This window comes from Anguilla anguilla, chromosome 17 (genome assembly GCF_013347855.1).
Source record: "Anguilla anguilla isolate fAngAng1 chromosome 17, fAngAng1.pri, whole genome shotgun sequence".
NCBI classification, from domain to species: Eukaryota; Metazoa; Chordata; class Actinopteri; order Anguilliformes; family Anguillidae; genus Anguilla; species Anguilla anguilla.
Window position 1 is genome coordinate 24,288,337 of NC_049217.1, and position 16,750 is coordinate 24,305,086.

A 16,750-nucleotide genomic window follows, 5' to 3' on the forward strand; every position below is an offset into this window, starting at 1 on the left:
TTCATTTGAAATATGTGAAACTAAATAACACGTTTTTACAGGTGAACATGTCAGGCTGTATTTATATAAGGGGTGGATCAAGCAGAAATGACATTTGCTCATTCAGTGGGTCATTGGCTTGGAGAATTTGAACTTAGAACTGCTCATTTTTTTGACAGGTTTCATTAGAAATTATGCGTACACATTTAAAGAGAGGTAAAAGTAACTTTGAATAACATGAGATTGATTCACAGTTTATTTCAGCACCAACAACTGTGCAGTTCAAACAGTATCATAACCAGCAAGTAACCACATTCACAAGTTGTACTGAATTGCCTCAAATCTACTCCTCCTAACAAAGGCAGACCAGATGGTATCTTTGGCAATGACTGTTTGAGTAACCATGGAATTATCACTCAGATTAAATCTCCTGCACATTAAATATATCTATTGCACTTACAATCATCAGAGTGTCATGTCTGTCTAAGAGCATAAATTAAATTGTACAGAATAAAAAAACTTCTGTATGAATAACTGCTTACAACAGATAGCTGAATTTATTACATACATAGGGATCTGCACGTGCCCACACACACACACACACAGATTTATATTCACTTACTCACATGTACGCAGATCTGCATTCACTCACTTACACATACACAGAGGCCTGCATTCACTCTCTCACACACACACACACACACACACACAGATGTCTGCATTTGTCCACACTGTTGGCAGGTAAATTAATAACACCTGCCTTTTTTATACTGGGTTCTTAGGCTCTTCTTCACCAATATGGAAAAAAGAAACAAAAAATCTAACCTTCATTTCGTCATTCATGATACATTCTGGTATTCATGTACACAATAAATTATTATCTTACATGGCCACTGAATATTTGGTCTCATCCCTCAAAGACATGTTTTTGTGGAACGAGAGAGAGAAAGAGAGAGAGTGAAAAGGTGAAAGAGAGAGAGAGAGAGAGAGAGAGAGAGAGATGGACAGAAGGGGGGGGGATGAGGTCAGATAATCTCCATTATTGAGGAGACCTTGTAGCCCGTGATAGGGCAGTAAAGCTCCAGGAGGCGGAGTCAGGCGGCTGTGGTCCTGGCTCTGGTCCTGGCTCAGGTGCTGGCTCTAGGCCATGGCCATGGTGGTGGTGAACTCGTTGAGCTGCGGATGGGTCATGCGGGCCGCCAGCAGCAGCAGGAGTCCGGCGGCCACCTCCAGGCCGTAGGAGAGCCAGGCCAGACCCAGGGACCAGCCGAAGGACACCTGCACGGGGGCCAGCAGCTCCGCCCCCAGCTGCCTCTCCATCTCCTGCCAGGCCTGCTGGGAGTAGCTGATGTAGAGGCTCACGCCGGATAGGGTGAAGAGACCTGGGGAAAACGCAATGGGACAGAGAGGGCACCTCTGAGACTGGCGGTACCGCACCACAGGCAGGCAGTGACCAGGAGCTCTTACCAACAGCTCATATTCTTTACATCGTGGATACTCAAATCCGGACCTCAAGTCCAAATCCGACCCGGGTTTTCTTCTCCCCCAGGTAATTAACTGAACAATTAGTGCTACATATTGGCCGGACTGCATTCACACCTGACTCCCAGTTTAAGGGAGGGTGGAAAACCAGCATTTCTTGGACCTCCAGGGCCGTGATTTGAGTAACAGGGCTTTACATACACTCAATTTATACAGCTGGGTATTCAGTGAAGCAGTTCAAGTTTAAGTACTTTGTGCACCAGCAGGAAGTCAGCTGAGAATGAAACCTGCGTACAACCTACAACCAGAGTTACCAGCTCCCAAACCATCACAGAACTGCATCAGAACATTTCCATACCAAGGCGTCCCATAGCAATCTTCCACACCCTGCACCGCAGACAGGCTAGAATGGTCAGGGAGCACACAGTACACACACACACACACACACACATACTCGTTCGCACACACACACACACACATGCACACACACACACACAGAAGTATCAGTCAAGGCACGCAGCACAATTACTGCCAACCTCAATTTAAAATCCTGATGTGAAGACGCACAAACCAACTTCATTCTAGTTTTTGTGCTTTTTTTAAGCCTTCTGGTATAAGAAAAACACAAATATGCAAACTCCCTGTGGAGTGCCCCATCCTACCAATGTCTACCGAAGTGTACCAGCTGTTGAGGCTCCTGCATGTCACCCTGTTATTGGCTGAATCATGGCTCCTGTGAAGCTATCACTCCCCTTCAGTCAAAGCCTGTGGGCCTCCGCTTTAACTTTATTTGCCCGTCCTCGCATCTTCGGCTGTGCCCGGCCATCCGTCTCCGCTCCTAATTCGCAGCGTCCCGATCGGCGCAGGACCGATCCGCCCCAGATCAGCCCAGAGCAGCCGCTCCCCGCCGCTTCCACGGTCGCAGTCTGTTACCGCGCGTTTATGTGCTTCTGTCAGAACGCGAGCGGCTAATAAAGAGCAGACATTTTGGCGCCTCCGACTCGGCGATGAGGTGCTGTAAACACGTCACTCTGAGGTCAACAAAGAGAGCGCGACCTCAACTCTCTTTCAACTGACGCGCAGCTCCACGATGCTAAGGGCATACATTCCTTCTCCAGTTCACATAAAACAATAGATCTTTCTCCACCCTCACAGACATTAGGTCTTATTCCGAATTGTCCAGGTTCCAGGTTCCTTTCTGCGGTCAAAATGCCATGGCATTTCTCATGCCTTCAATTTATAACAACAGATCGCAAGTTGCACTGTTATCAAGAAATATACTCTAACATATCCTTGTCCTCATACCAGGTGCTATTTTCTTATGAAATGATTTACATTTTTCCAAAAGATATTTGATCATAACATACCTCCTAAAAATAGGTAAAAGGTCATGTATAGCAGAAGTGCAAAAAGTTACAACTTTTCCATTATCTATTCAAAATAAATAAATAAATAAATAAATAAATAAATAATCACCAGAAAATTCATCTCCCTGCAGGAAAAAGCACCTACTGGTACTAATGTGATAATCACATATCATTTTGATTCAAAGTCAACAGGAAATGAACTGGGAGGAGGCTGTCATTTTCGCAGCGCTGTGTGAGGACGCTGGGCGTATGAATCTGATTCGTATTATGCTTCCAGAATGGCACGAGATAACTTACTGTTCGCGTTTTATTGATGGTGCACTCACAGGAGCGTTTGCTAGCCGGGTGTGGCAACGTTGCTCACGCCGCTCATAACTCTGGTGAGTGTTGCCGTGCAGTGCAAGCTGTTCTGAGCGACGGCGTCCGCCGAATGAACGTCGCGCAATGTAAACAACGGCTCACGAGCTCCTCTCTCTCTTCTCGCGTGCAGATGGCGTCTGATACTGGAGATCGGCCCAGTGCTCTGAGCTGCAGGCAGGTTTAACAGTGGGGTGGGGAGGGGGGGATATGAACAGTGCTGGTCATAATAAAGAGGTATAGAGATATTAAAACTCAGCAGGGGTACTTAAAACGCCCCAAACACACAATAAAACAGTGTGGAAAAAATAGGAATAGAGGAACGTTTCTATTACTGAAATGGAATTTGGCCATTTTTTTCCCCCCTGCATCATTATGCGTCTACTATATCAAACCATAAATAAAATCCATAATCCAAATCTGTCCTATTGCTCCATTTAATCATTTGCATTCTCCACGCTGCGTATGGGAAGCTTGGCTTCGACAGAGCAGAACGAAATTACAAAGCTACCGTTCGACTATTAAACAAAATGTATTTCAAATTACTACGGCAGACATAGTGTTCGCTGTAGTGATCAGGGATCTGAGTTAAAAGCAGCCAGAAGGCTGAAGGCTGAGATTCAGAGTGCATCCCTGGTGTTGCGTTGGAGTAAGTTACAGAGCAAGTGCCTCCATGCGCACTCAGCTAAATAAATTCAGTGACATAAAAAATGTCAGTCACCTTAGATCAGGGTATCACAGATCTAAACAAAGAGCACGGTAAAAAAAAAAATGTATATATTTACGATGATAACAGATAATCACAAAGAATAAATACTGTTTTGTAAAACTATTATGACCATTTCAGTTTTCGCACGTTCTTGCATCAGAGCTTGAAATCATGGGAATTTTAAAATGAATTATAAAAAACGAAAAGGACCACTAAATTGACAAACTGTACCTAAGCTGTGCTTTCTCTCATCTGCCCATTTCAGCCAAACCCTCTCAGACCTCAGTTCCCGTAGCGTTTTATTATTTTCTGTGGCACACTTGCTTACCCCTTTTATAAAGCATGAAAAAGCATTGGAGCGTAGCCTAAAGCTTCCTTCAGGCAAAGTGTCAAAACGTTTCCATTCAGGACTGGAGAACAAGAACCTTGTGTACTGCTTAGTATTGTCATGGTTTTGGCTGATGCCACCATTTCTTTTCCTTTCTGCGCCTTTTCTTCAGTTATTACGTCCATTGGTTTTTCATGCACCTTTTCTTCAGTTATTACGGCCATTGAGTTGATTGAATTATACACGTGCAAATTTCCTTTTACTATTTGCACCTGTTGGTGTTCTATTTAAACCCTGAGCAAGCCGATAAGCTTTGCTTCAGTGTCACTTATGTTGCACGAGAGCCGGTATTCTGTCAAGCGAGGTAAAAAGGTAAAAAGGTAAAAAGGTAAAAAGGTAAAAAGGTAAAAAGGTAAAAAGGTAAAAAGGTAAAAAGGTAAAAAGGTAAAAAGGTAAAAAGGTAAAAAGGTAAAAAGGTAAAAAGGTAAAAAGGTAAAAAGGTAAAAAGGTAAAAAGGTAAAAAGGTAAAAAGGTGCGATAGTGGATTGTTGTGGCTATAAAATTAGCACAACAGTCTTTAGCTTTTTAGATTGTTGGCAACAAGTTAGTGCCACAATCTAAGCTCAGTATTCTTTCTTTAGGGTTTTACTTTTTCAGCCTCGGTTCGAGGTCTGTTTTCTTTGAGTTGCCCCGTTTTCTGCTCCGGCAGTTGTTATTTTCATACTCCTTAAGCCTTAGTTCTTTTTTACCCAGTACGTGGGTTGTGTAGAGCTTTTCTTTGGGATACTCTCCCTAAGGAGTATTGTTTTCCTTTTCCTTGTCTCTTGAGACTTTGTGGCTATTTTACCTCTGGTTAATAGCTTAAAGAACCCCCTGTTCAGTCGCGGTTGGTCTCCCAAAACTCCAACTCCCTCACAAGTATACCACGATGAAGAGCATTACAATGCTGCTTCTTGCACGCTTACTGTGGGTAATGAAGACCTTATGTTTTTTTGCACAGTAGTGTGAAGTAATTTTTCCCCCTCTTTCATTGAACCTGGTGGGTCATTTATCAGAAAGATGTTTTGCAGTTTCAATTATTTACATTAGCATTTCAATGGCGGACAGACTAAGGCCTGAAATGACTTGACAATGAATGGTAAACCATTGCATTCTTGCATAAAAGATTTGATCATGAAAGAGAAGCACTGTATTTCTGGACTTGGTGAAGCCAGTGTGGGAGAGGAGGAAAAAAATATTGTCCGTCAGCAATGATAAACCACCAGGTATCAGTATTCTAGATGGGAAGCTACAGAGAACGGTGGCAGATTGTTACCATGCCTTTCTCATGCCATTAATCTCAGCCTGCAGAACAGTGTATGCCCACAGGCCTGGAAATAAGCTCAAGTAATTTCACTGACCAAAAAATGGCAAAGCACCATTTACTGCTCTAACAGCCACCTAATTAGCTTTCTGCCTGTCTTTAGTAAATTTAGAGAAAACAGCGCTCACTCAGACACAATGCTATTTCCCAAAGAACAGATTACAGACTTTTAGCATGCTTATAAGGAAGGGCATCCAACTGGTTTGGCGACTGATTCGGATGGCCGATGATTGGCTTGAAGAGATGGATAACAAGAGGTTTTGCGGAAGCTGTGCGGTTAGCTTTTAGCACTGCCTTTGATGTGACTGATCATGACTAGTCATTGAAAGCAACTCGCCTATTATGATTTTACATCTTCTGCAAGTTCATGGAGGAGAGACTTTTTTTCTACTTTTCTTTTCTCAACAGTAGCCAGAGTTTTATTTAATGGAAGCTTCTCTAATATCAGGGCTGTTACATTCTGTCGTTATTCTTCTCTACTTTTACAAATGATTTATCACCAGCCTTAAAGGGACTCAGAGTGTCCGTGCTGATGATTTTACGCGACATGTCAGCACCCCACAGCATGTAAGCTCATCCAGACTCTTAATACAGAGTTACAGCCAATATCAGAATAAGTGATTAATAATGAACGGCTTCTGAACACATCTAAAACCAAAGGAATAAAAGGCACGGCTATTAATCAAGGAAACTGCTTGGGGTAACACTTGATAATCAACCGCCATGCTAAAATCAGTCTGATAAAGCCATTGTGAAAACGGGTTTAAAGACGTTCTTTTCCAACGTCATGTTTGACTGTGCAGGTGGGGCAGGCTTTAGTCTCATCTCCTCTTTGCTACCGTCCAGTGATATGGTCAGTCGGGGCAAAGAAAGATGACGGCTGGCTCCAAATGGAAGCATGCCGTATCTGTGGACGCATAAATAGGGCTAATATGAGCAAGAGGCACGCTGGTCTTTCTTGGGCAAAAGTATTAGACAAAAATAGTCTCTCTCACCATGTCACGGCAGAGTCGGGTGTGTAGACTCTTGTTATAAAACATATTCTGAATTCGCCCCGTCTCAAATCGTACTCTACCCCGTTCCTAGGCCAGACTCTTACGCTCTCATGCCTCGTGAATATGTCCCACCCTTCCACATCAATAGGTTTTTTGGGCAAAATGGCTTGGTACTTGCTGGCATTCATGATTGGACTGACCTGACCTAAAAGAGCCCCAGTACATGTAGAGGTACAAAACAAACCTGGTAACCTCAAATATCTACCACCATATCTTCCATAGTCATGACACCCTTTTCAACATGAGCGTCCTCTATCACTGGTGTGCCTGACCAATCGATGAGATCAATCAATGTATGTTCAATACTGCAGCTTTGATGACACTGGGCCCTTTTTATGCCAAAACTTTAGCATACAACTGCAGCTGCTATCTAAAACATCTAATGCACATCCAAATAAAATTAAAAATTTAAAAAAAATCACAAAGGCTACTGTTCACCATCCATCTAGCAAGTGAGTGAGTGTAAAGAAGGCTTTTTAAAAGCCTTTTTTGGGAAAGAAAAAAAAAAAATTTCAGGAACAAGTCTTGAGGCACTATTGTATACACAACATGACTTTCAGTTCCAGTGACGTTTCCTTGTCGCTGCTCTTGTTATCTCAGTCACTGCAGTAATAGTGTTTCAGTCACATCAGTTCCTTCAATTATCACTGTAGAAAATCTTTCCTGCAAGTGAAGAACGAAATTTGGGAAGACATAAAGAGCCAAGGGTGTTAAATTGCTAGACATAGGGTAGATGGGGGGATCACATTTTTCTGTAGGTATTTTATCACCAGTAGTTTTTCAGATTTTTTTATCAGACTTTTTTTGTTTCTGGAACAGAAACTCAGTGGTAGCTGCTTTGATGTTGTTCCCAAACAAAATAAGCACATCTGTAATGTGTAAAAGCCCATAATGAGCTTCTGTTTGAGATATGGTCATTTATGGAAATTTATGGAAATTACACCATGAGGGAGACTAGTTGAGGACGTTTCAGTCCACACAAATACACTTCACAGGCGGAAGGAGGAAGAAAGGTAGCCACATCCATGCCTCACACTATCACACCTCAGTAATTCTCTCCCTACTCTCTGACCCCACCCTATTCAATCCCAGTCTCCCACACCACACTCTCTCACCCTACTCTAACCCACCCCAATCTCCCACAACCCACTCTACCCTACCCCAATCTCCCGCACCCCACTCTACCCCACCCCAATCTCCCACAACCCACTCTACCCCACCCCAGTCTCCCGCACCCCACTCTACCCCACCCCAATCTCCCACAACCCACTCTACCCTACCCCAATCTCCCGCACCCCACTCTACCCCACCCCAATCTCCCACAACCCACTCTACCCCACCCCAGTCTCCCGCACCCCACTCTACCCCACCCCAGCCTCCTACAACCCACTCTACCCCACCCCAGTCTCCCGCACCCCACTCTACCCCACCCCAATCTCCCACACCCCACTCTACCCCACCCCAGTCTCCCGCACCCCACTCTACCCCACCCCAATCTCCCTCTTAATTAAGAATGTAGCAGCAACCACAAAGCATCTCATTGGCCAGAAACACCAGTTTTACAGACATGCTGTAATATTTGTAGACATTTATAAATAACACCCTTATTTGTTAGGTATTGATCCTGCTGTGGACTGGAGAGAGCCATTTAGATTTTTATGATTGCTTAGACTCATTGACTTCACATAAGTTTCAATTCTACAAACCTCTTGGCACAAAATGCCACATTGTTCATTTTGGGATTATTGAAAGGCAAACTGAAAATAGCTGTGTTAAGTGAGAGAGATACATCATGCAAAAATGTACCATGGCAGCAAAACATTGGATACTTACAGCATTGGAATTTTATCATTGCTGATGAATGAGGTACATTGCATTGCAAGAAAGTTGGTCCAATCTAAACAAGATGACAATATAAATACAATTAATGACACTATCTTATTTTTTAGATGATCTAATTATTGCAATGAGCAAAAGGATTGTAACCTGAATTGTAGTGTTTGAAATTATGTACAGAAAGTATTTTGTATATATTTTAATATCAGCTGGATTTTTGATCAAAATCTTTTATATTGTACAAGACGAAATTAACTCTTTGGGGTCAATCATGATACAACGAAGATACAAATATACTGTATATATACTATAAAAATAAACTTCATTTTTGCAAAGAGGACACTTAGATTGGGAAAACAGAACTTTCATATCAATGAGAATGTCACAATTAAAGCTTTCCCCCGTTGAATTATTTTACCAGATGGCCTGGCTGTGAGCCGATTGAGGGCACACAAAGGCCACACATCGAGCCTTTCTTGTTCTGTCTGCTGTTTTCTGAAAGCAAGTGGTGTCTGGCAGCTCATCCGGTGCCATGTGAGCACAGTGTTCCGCTCTTGCCACGCAGTTCAACACAAACGGAGTTCCCTGTCGTTCACTTCCTGTCTGCCGAAAGAAAGGATGCGTCGCTAAGAAAATAGAAGATTCCAGCAGGTGGGTGAACATGCAAGACTGTGATGGCAGAGGTAGGTGTGCGAGGTAGGTCTGCACGTTGGGGTCTCCGGTTAAAGTCTGCAGGAGTGCCTGTAGTACGTATGACAGACTGAGACAATGAGCCTCAGGAGCTTGGGGTCGTACAGCATGGGGTTTTTTCATCAGTCCTATTCAGTGGGCACGCTGGCAGTCATTTTACCTCTATTTTCTATTAACAGTCATGTTGCACAGAAAAAGGGCAGCATCACCACACGTGATCTACCCAACACAAGCATTTATGTGAACTGCAGCGGCGAGCCTTACAGAAACCAGATGAGCATGGATTTCTTCCCTGAACAAACAGGATCCATGTTGAGGTCACCACGGAGAAGGCCATTATTTCCTTTTGATTTAGGTTCCCTTCTTTCTCTCAGGTTCAAAGATATGACCCTGATTCCACGAGCCACAAACCTATAACTGGCTTCCCAGACACTACCGCTATCTTTTCATTTTCACTCTCGTACCTGCAGTTCCCTTTGTGAAAGGCAGAAATCTCACCTCTTTTAGTGGAGCAATATCCGCAGACAACACGCCTTTGTACAATCTATACTAGCACCACTCCAACACTAGACTTCAGATCTACACTAGCACTGTACGAGCACTAGCACAACAGGCCTCTGCACCTCAGCAGATGGTTTGTCGTGGGCCTTTGTTTGTACCAATTTCCCATAGAACAATATGGGAATTTTGAACGTCAATTCAGTTAATTTGCTGAAGAGTCTGAATTTAAATGAAATTGACCTCAACCCTGCTGTAGGGTGCCTGGTTGACCAGCTAGAGGGCGCCACTGATGTGTGTATCCATTGGTGTGTTAACTTGCATAGAGATGGCAGGAAAACTTCCTGAGAGACAGGTAAACGTTTGCTTTGCAGGATCGATCAGCCAAAACACTAGGATATTTTCCATCAGAATTCTTGGCCTTAGGCCTCTGGGAGGGAGGATTCCATCCCTGCAGCCCAAAAGTAAAAAAGGATTAAAACCTTTAATTCCAAACTCAGTCAGTAAGCAGGGTCGGAACTGTTTTGTGATAATTTCAGAAAATTGTAGTTTTCGTGTTCCTTTTTACCAGGGTAATACAGAGCTCTTTATTTTTATGTTGTGCTGGAGAAAATGACTACTGGAGGGATGAAAGAGCCCATTTCCACACAAGCTGTTCTTTGTCTACAAGACTTGCGCAGATAAACCCATTTCTCCTCACATCCACGCAAGCTGGGACAGATGGGCATTCCTGTACGCGCATTTTAATGCATTCTTTGACCAGTCAACAAATGCTAGAGGAATAATGGGCATGTGTTCCATGCATATATTTTCGTGAGCGGAAAAGACTGCAGGTGCACTGGTACCAGCTTACAAAGAATCAACCGTTCCACACAGAGGGGCAACAACAGTGTCCTAAACACACCTGAGTACTACATGAATCTCACGCAGTAGTAAATGGAAAAGAAAAGGATTTTGAAAGCTGAATAAAAACATAAATCAAGGCATGGACTACAAGTCTGCGCCCAGCTCAAGCCTTTCGTGCACGACGGTGATCTTGGCCGGATGACTTACTGCAGAAGAGGAAGTAGGAGGCGGAGGTGATGAGCATCCTGCGGTTGTGGGCCAGGGAGCTGACGAGGCCGCAGATCCCCCCGAACACCAGCAGCACCAGGCTGAGCGGCAGCAGGATGACGATCACCTTGTGCATACCTGCAGGGGGTGCCAGAGAGCAGAGTCACACAGTCATAACGTGTACAAACACAGAGGGATCATTTGAGGTCACATCCTGAAACACACTCCGACACAGTATCCAAGCATACTAACACACACACAGACACAGACACACACACACACACGCACACACAGTATTCAAACACACACGTACAAGCATAAATACAAAGTTTTCAACCATACGAATGCATAATACACTATAGAAATTAAAATTTGGTGTGAGGGAATTTGCTTGTTTTTGGGCTCCTAATTTATATTGTGTATATCTGCTGCAAGATAAAAAATTGATTTAGTTTTACTGCCACGGTCTGTTTTAAATGTCTCCCGGGTGCAGTTCACTTCTTCCATTCGATGCACGTATGCTGTGCAGTTTGAAGCTGGCATTTCACTCCCCCCTCCCTGGTCACTTACTTCACGCTTTCCCTTGCATTTGTGAATTCCCAACTCTTCATGCCGTCTGGTACGTCTGTTCAATGCTTCATCCGTGATTACAGCCACTAATTGAATCACCGAAAGCTTAATTACCCACCCCCCACCCCCCCCACCCCCTCACCCCCCAAGCTGACAAAACCAAATAGCGCCAGGTTGCCTCCCCTGTGCGAGTTTGGGCTCTCTCTGTTTTGATTTATGCAATGTGATTACTCTGAGCACAGGCAGTGCTTCTAAGAAAGACTGGAGGGGAGGTTATTAAAGCAGGCAGGATAATGTGAGCACACTGTAGTTAGTTTTTAAACGTTGCAGAAGGCGGAGGGTCTTCCAGACATTTTGTTTGTGTGTATATGTTGTGGCGCAGTGCTGGAGTGGCCACTTTGTCACATGGTGAATGGACAAGGCAAACTCACAAAACAAACAAACAAAAAAACACTTAGCTTACCACCTTCTATTCAGTCTTTGAGTTCAACTAAAAAAAAAAAAACAATTCACCAAATGAGACCATAAAACGAACCAAGAACCAAGACAAAACTATCGAAAGGCATAACAGAAACCAATCCTTAAAGCCACAACACCTTGAAGTCACATGGTATCCGTGAAACGCAATGAGCTTCAGCTGCTGCTATGCCTGTAAGTGGAGCTGATGCTGTTCATGGTCTACAGGTACTGAGGGGACAGCATGTTCCAAAATACAGGACCAAAACTAGAGGTGGGCTACTTCTGTGTCACCTTCGCTTGGATCTAATGTGCGAAGAATAAAGACCGGTGCAGGGTTTGTATCAACAAACAAAATTTTTTTTTTTTTGAATTCACGACAATATCAGTTCCAGAGGTTTAGAGCTGTTTATTTGTAGAGAAAGGGGCGAAGAAACACCAGTGGAAAAGGGGTGAAGCCAAATCCAAGCCGCCACTGGAACAGGCAAAAGCTTTCTAGTGTCCAATTCTCTGTGCGGCAGTTGGTTTTGGTTTCTTTGAACATTTTATTCAGCAGAGATCACATTATTTATGAGTTGATACAGCTGGATATTTACTGAAGCAATCCAGGTTAAGCAGCTCGCTCAAGAGCTCAAACATTATAGGACCACCGCTTGCGATGTGGATCTAACTCTGGTCCAGGGTGTTCCAGCAGCAAGAGGCTCAATGTCCCATACTGCTCCAGCTGGGCTCAGTTATCACTGGAAGAAGATGAGAGTGAACGCTGGGTCCTTCAGTGTCACAAGGTGAATGCAAGAGCTCTTTTGCATCTCCCCCCATTGTTCCCTTGCAACAGTTAGTGCAGAAAGAAGGCGCTGTAGTTCCTTAGAGCACAGACAAACCCAATTTTTTTATATATATTTTTTGCAATAAAAAAAATTACCTTTCGCAATTTTTTGTCATTTGGAAAGGGCTGTGTCCTGGAAATGGCAGGGCAATTATCTGCCTGTATCCATCACTGACCAACTGGCGCACACACACCTCCCACATGCTTACTTAGGCTCAATTTGTGAGCCTCTCTTAGCAGCCCCAGAGCTAATGGGACAAAACTCGCACCGCTGTTGAACTCTGCGTTCGCCGCGATGCTCCGCGATGGAGGTGCTCCTTTTGTAAAGCAGGCTCGCTTATTTTTGATCCGGTAGAGCTGCCGTGCTTTCGTCAAACTTATTTATCCGTGAATTGATGTCACAGGAGGAAAGAAACAAAACAAATCGAGAGTAGAGGGTGTGCAAAGCACTCACTGAGTAGATGCCTTTCAGGCTCCGAGTAGCTGGAGGTGTCCTCGGTGAAAGGGTGGATGAAATGGGAACTGGAATTTTTACCTGCAGTCAAGATGGAGACAAAACACGGAGACCGCATAGCATCCTCATAAACTCCATCGCACACACAAAGAGAGAAGACCTTGGGAATCTGAAGGAGGCCAATGCTATCTGTCCATATCAGAGAGGAATCATGTGTGCAGTCATGATAATGGCGGCAGGATGGGGCCCGGACGTGTTTAAAAGGCTATGAAACAGACACCAGGGTTGAGTGCACTGCACATACTTAAACAGGGCTCTGACGATGCCGCTCTTTCCCTTCCCAAATAATTAAATCATGGTCTTGGCAAAAATGAACCAATTGTCTATTAACAACTATTAAGGGCTTAAATTCCTAGAAATAGCCAGATTGATATTGTATATACATGAACACGTGTGCACATTGTGAAACAATGCAAGAAAAATCTCCCAGCCTCAGCATTGATGAGAGAAGGGGGAAAATTCCACAGTTCTGCTCACAAGCTTACCAAACTGCAGGATGCCATTATAATAATGGTAAAATAAACAACAATTTCATTTTATATGGCCATATTTATGTGAGGAAATAAAGTCCAATCTGCCAAAATGAAGGGATGAAACACTTCATGACTAGGCAAGGGTTTTTGTTTGCTACATCAAGACAATTTCATGGTGTCTAATTTTCCTAAATGCCGATGAAGCCCTTACAGACCTGGTTTTGTGCATGCCATTTTGATATGTTAAAATACTTTGTTTATTTATTTTATTTAGGGCAGAAATAACTGTAGTTTAATCTAACTGAGGAAAGAAACTGTTTTAATTTACTATATTACTCACACAAGCATTTTCAGCAATTTGTCTCAAAAGCACTCCTAAGTGTTGATTTAATGGTTTAAGTAAATTGATGTAAAGCTTAATGCTCTTCCTGACTTTGCACTTTGTTGAAGTGGGTCTAACATAACCAGGCCCGAGAAAAACTTTTGAAGACATTCATTTTTCTAAAAATAAAAAAGTATATTGTTCAACATAAGGTAGGGGAAGAATAGCCATAAATGTAATGTAGACATGTCAGCTTTGTACATGTGAAATTCTGTCTTCTACCACTTCCCAAAGGAACGGAGCAATGTAATATCCTTTACCGGAAATATTTCTCAAAAAAAAGAAAAAAAGAAACTGTTTTTGAGCGAGTAGAAATCTGTCCCTGAAGTAATTTTGAATATAAGGTTTTTTATTTATTTATAATAAATCAAACCATACATATTTTAAAAAGTTATCAGTCCTTGATAAGTTTGTATGATTTTCGTTGTATTTTCACAGCAGGAATTGGAGGCTAGGTGACCAAACAAAACATGATGTCCCCTGTCTGTATAAATGTAATAACAGCTGTTATGCCACATTCATAACAAACAATGTGCTTTTTGCTGCTATATGTTTACAGAATACCAACTAAAGAGAAAATGAGAGGGTTGGTACCCAGGGAGGTCATGGAGAGAGCTTCAGATTTGGAGATGAGAGATACTAGATGGTGTTGACGGCTGTCGAGTACTGACATGTTAGAGCTGTTTGAAGTAAATTACGCAGCAAATGTAGCCTATGAGAAATGTCCCATGTTTCTCACTTCAGGTAGCCTATACGTCAGCTCCTTAAACGCCTTATCAGAGCAGGTTTGTGTCCCCTGAATGGCCGGCGACTCTCTGAAAGCCTTTCATTCCATATTTTTCATGCATCACTGAAAACCGAGACAAGGCTCCAATTAGCGGATATCGCGTTCGCCATGTGGATACTGTTAACCTGCTAACCCTCCGTTCCATTTTATGAAAAGGGCAATGATCATCTATCTAAGGAAATAATTTCTGCCTGCTCCACAAGGTCGCATTTCACCTTGCAACAGGTATAATTATTGTTGGAACGCTTTTCTTATTTGTAGAAAGAGAGAATAATTGCAGAGCTCCACTCTCCAAAACAGATATGAGAAATTAACCGACTGGAAAGCATACGTAATACAATTGTCAACTAGACACTGTGTGTTACACAGTTACATGGCAGTTCATGTTCTTACTACAGCCAAATAACTTATTTTACAATGTAAGTCTCTTTCGTTCGATCGCTCGCTGACACGCAGGCCTATGCATAGTCCGCATTGTCCAATTTAAATCAAATGAATACTTTTCCTGTGGAAATATAGTAACATGTTTTTAAAGCACGGTATGTTTGTATAAGGCTTACGCGTCACTTAGCATATCACGGAATTAAACAATTTAAAGCTCCACTCATACCTTCATTTATTCTCCATAGCCCAGAGTGAGAATCCAGGTCCTCAGAGTTAGTGATATTCTCTTGGTTCACCTTTATGATGTACCAATAATCGCTGCCGATAGCTGCAGCCAGGAAACCGAAGCTGAATACCCCGGAGAATCCAGCAATGACGACCACTGTTCCGAAGTTCATCCTTAATTCTTTACGTGTTCTTACTAGTTCATCCATAAACAATTAATACGTGTCATTCAAATTGGCCCGCTCTTTAAAAAACAGTTAAGCAATATTATCCGGTTACGTGATTGGAGCCGAAGAACAGCGTTCTGCGCAGTTGAGTCCTCCGTCCTCAGCACGTTTGGCACCTGCCTTTGCAAAATAAGATTTTGTCCAGAAATCGCTGTGCTGTTTGGAACGAGTGCGAACGGGATCGTGTGATCGTCGTTTCTTCCAGCAGTCAACTCAGTACGCGCAAATAGAATACTGTGTGCAGGGTCGTCTGTCTGAAGTGAAGTCGCATTGTGCGCTCTCCTCGACTTCACTATTACGCACATAGGCGGAGACAATTTAAACACACTGCAGACCTACTGTTAGAAAGTAGGGGAGAGACGCTATAAATGTAAAGTATCATAAATGTAACACGGTCAGTAACTTTTTGTACATTGCTGTTACAGCAGGCATCTCGGGTTTGTATGCGCACAATTGTTTACTAGGTGGCCGAAACATGATATCCCCGTCTGTATAAATGTATCAGCTGTTACAGTTACGCCGTCTCGGAGTGCTGTTTTATGATTACAGAATGCCATTTAAAAAGAAGACGAGAGGTTGCTACCCAGGAAGGTCATAGAGAAGGCTTCAGATTTGGAGATTAGGGACACTAGATGGTGTAAACCATTTACATATAGTGTCCTTTTGGGAAGACCTATGCATTTTAAATGGTGTTTGATATTTGTTAAAGAAAATAATTGTACTCAACGTGTTTGACTTTGAAAGTTAGTTCAGTGTTTAATGTCAAATTAGTTCAGATAATTTGCTTGCTGCGTTGATATAGCATCATCTTCTGGATGCTCCAAGTGATAAATGGAAAAGAAACAGGGACCTGATCACAGGCATGTATGATAGGAACACACCAGATTGGCCTGTATAGTAGGCGATTTGCTTTGTAAAACAAACAAAGCAGCTTTCCTCGTCGATTTGGACGTTACAACTCACTTCGCGGTAAGTCACAGCGTTGCTTGTGCGTCAACGTGTGTGTAAGGTCTTTTTTCATAATTAAAGCCCATTACTTCATAATCTGAGGATGTGACTGCTCTCACGCGTTTCCTTGATTAACACTAGTAAACACAGACAAAACACCATTATGCACATTATGGGGCAGTTTTCATTTACTGTAACCAATATTCCGGCCCTCTGTTACAATTATATTAAATCGAACGAA

General features: G+C 42.8%; 1 protein-coding gene across 1 annotated transcript; it reads right to left on the bottom strand.

The window, feature by feature from the left end:
* Positions 1-519: 519 nt before the first annotated feature.
* LOC118216364 (transmembrane protein 235-like) lies at positions 520-15,917 on the bottom strand. The gene is made up of 4 exons (XM_035397454.1): positions 15,336-15,917; positions 13,024-13,104; positions 10,718-10,855; positions 520-1,361 (listed from the first exon to the last, which is right to left on the bottom strand). The coding sequence occupies exons 1-4, from the start codon at positions 15,541-15,543 to the stop codon at positions 1,120-1,122; spliced, it is 669 nt and encodes a 222-aa protein (XP_035253345.1). The 5' UTR covers positions 15,544-15,917; the 3' UTR covers positions 520-1,119.
* Between the last annotated feature and the right edge of the window lie 833 nt (positions 15,918-16,750).

Excerpts from the sequence above, each read along its gene's own strand:
- LOC118216364 (XM_035397454.1), bottom strand. The coding sequence starts at position 15,543 with ATGGATGAACTAGTAAGAACACGTAAAGAATTAAGGATGAACTTCGGA. Across the intron at positions 13,105-15,335 it reads GCTATGGAGAATAAATGAAG|GTAAAAATTCCAGTTCCCAT; the intron begins GTATGAGTGGAG and ends TCTTGACTGCAG. Across the intron at positions 1,362-10,717 it reads CTCCTACTTCCTCTTCTGCA|GTCTCTTCACCCTATCCGGC; the intron begins GTAAGTCATCCG and ends CGTTTTCCCCAG.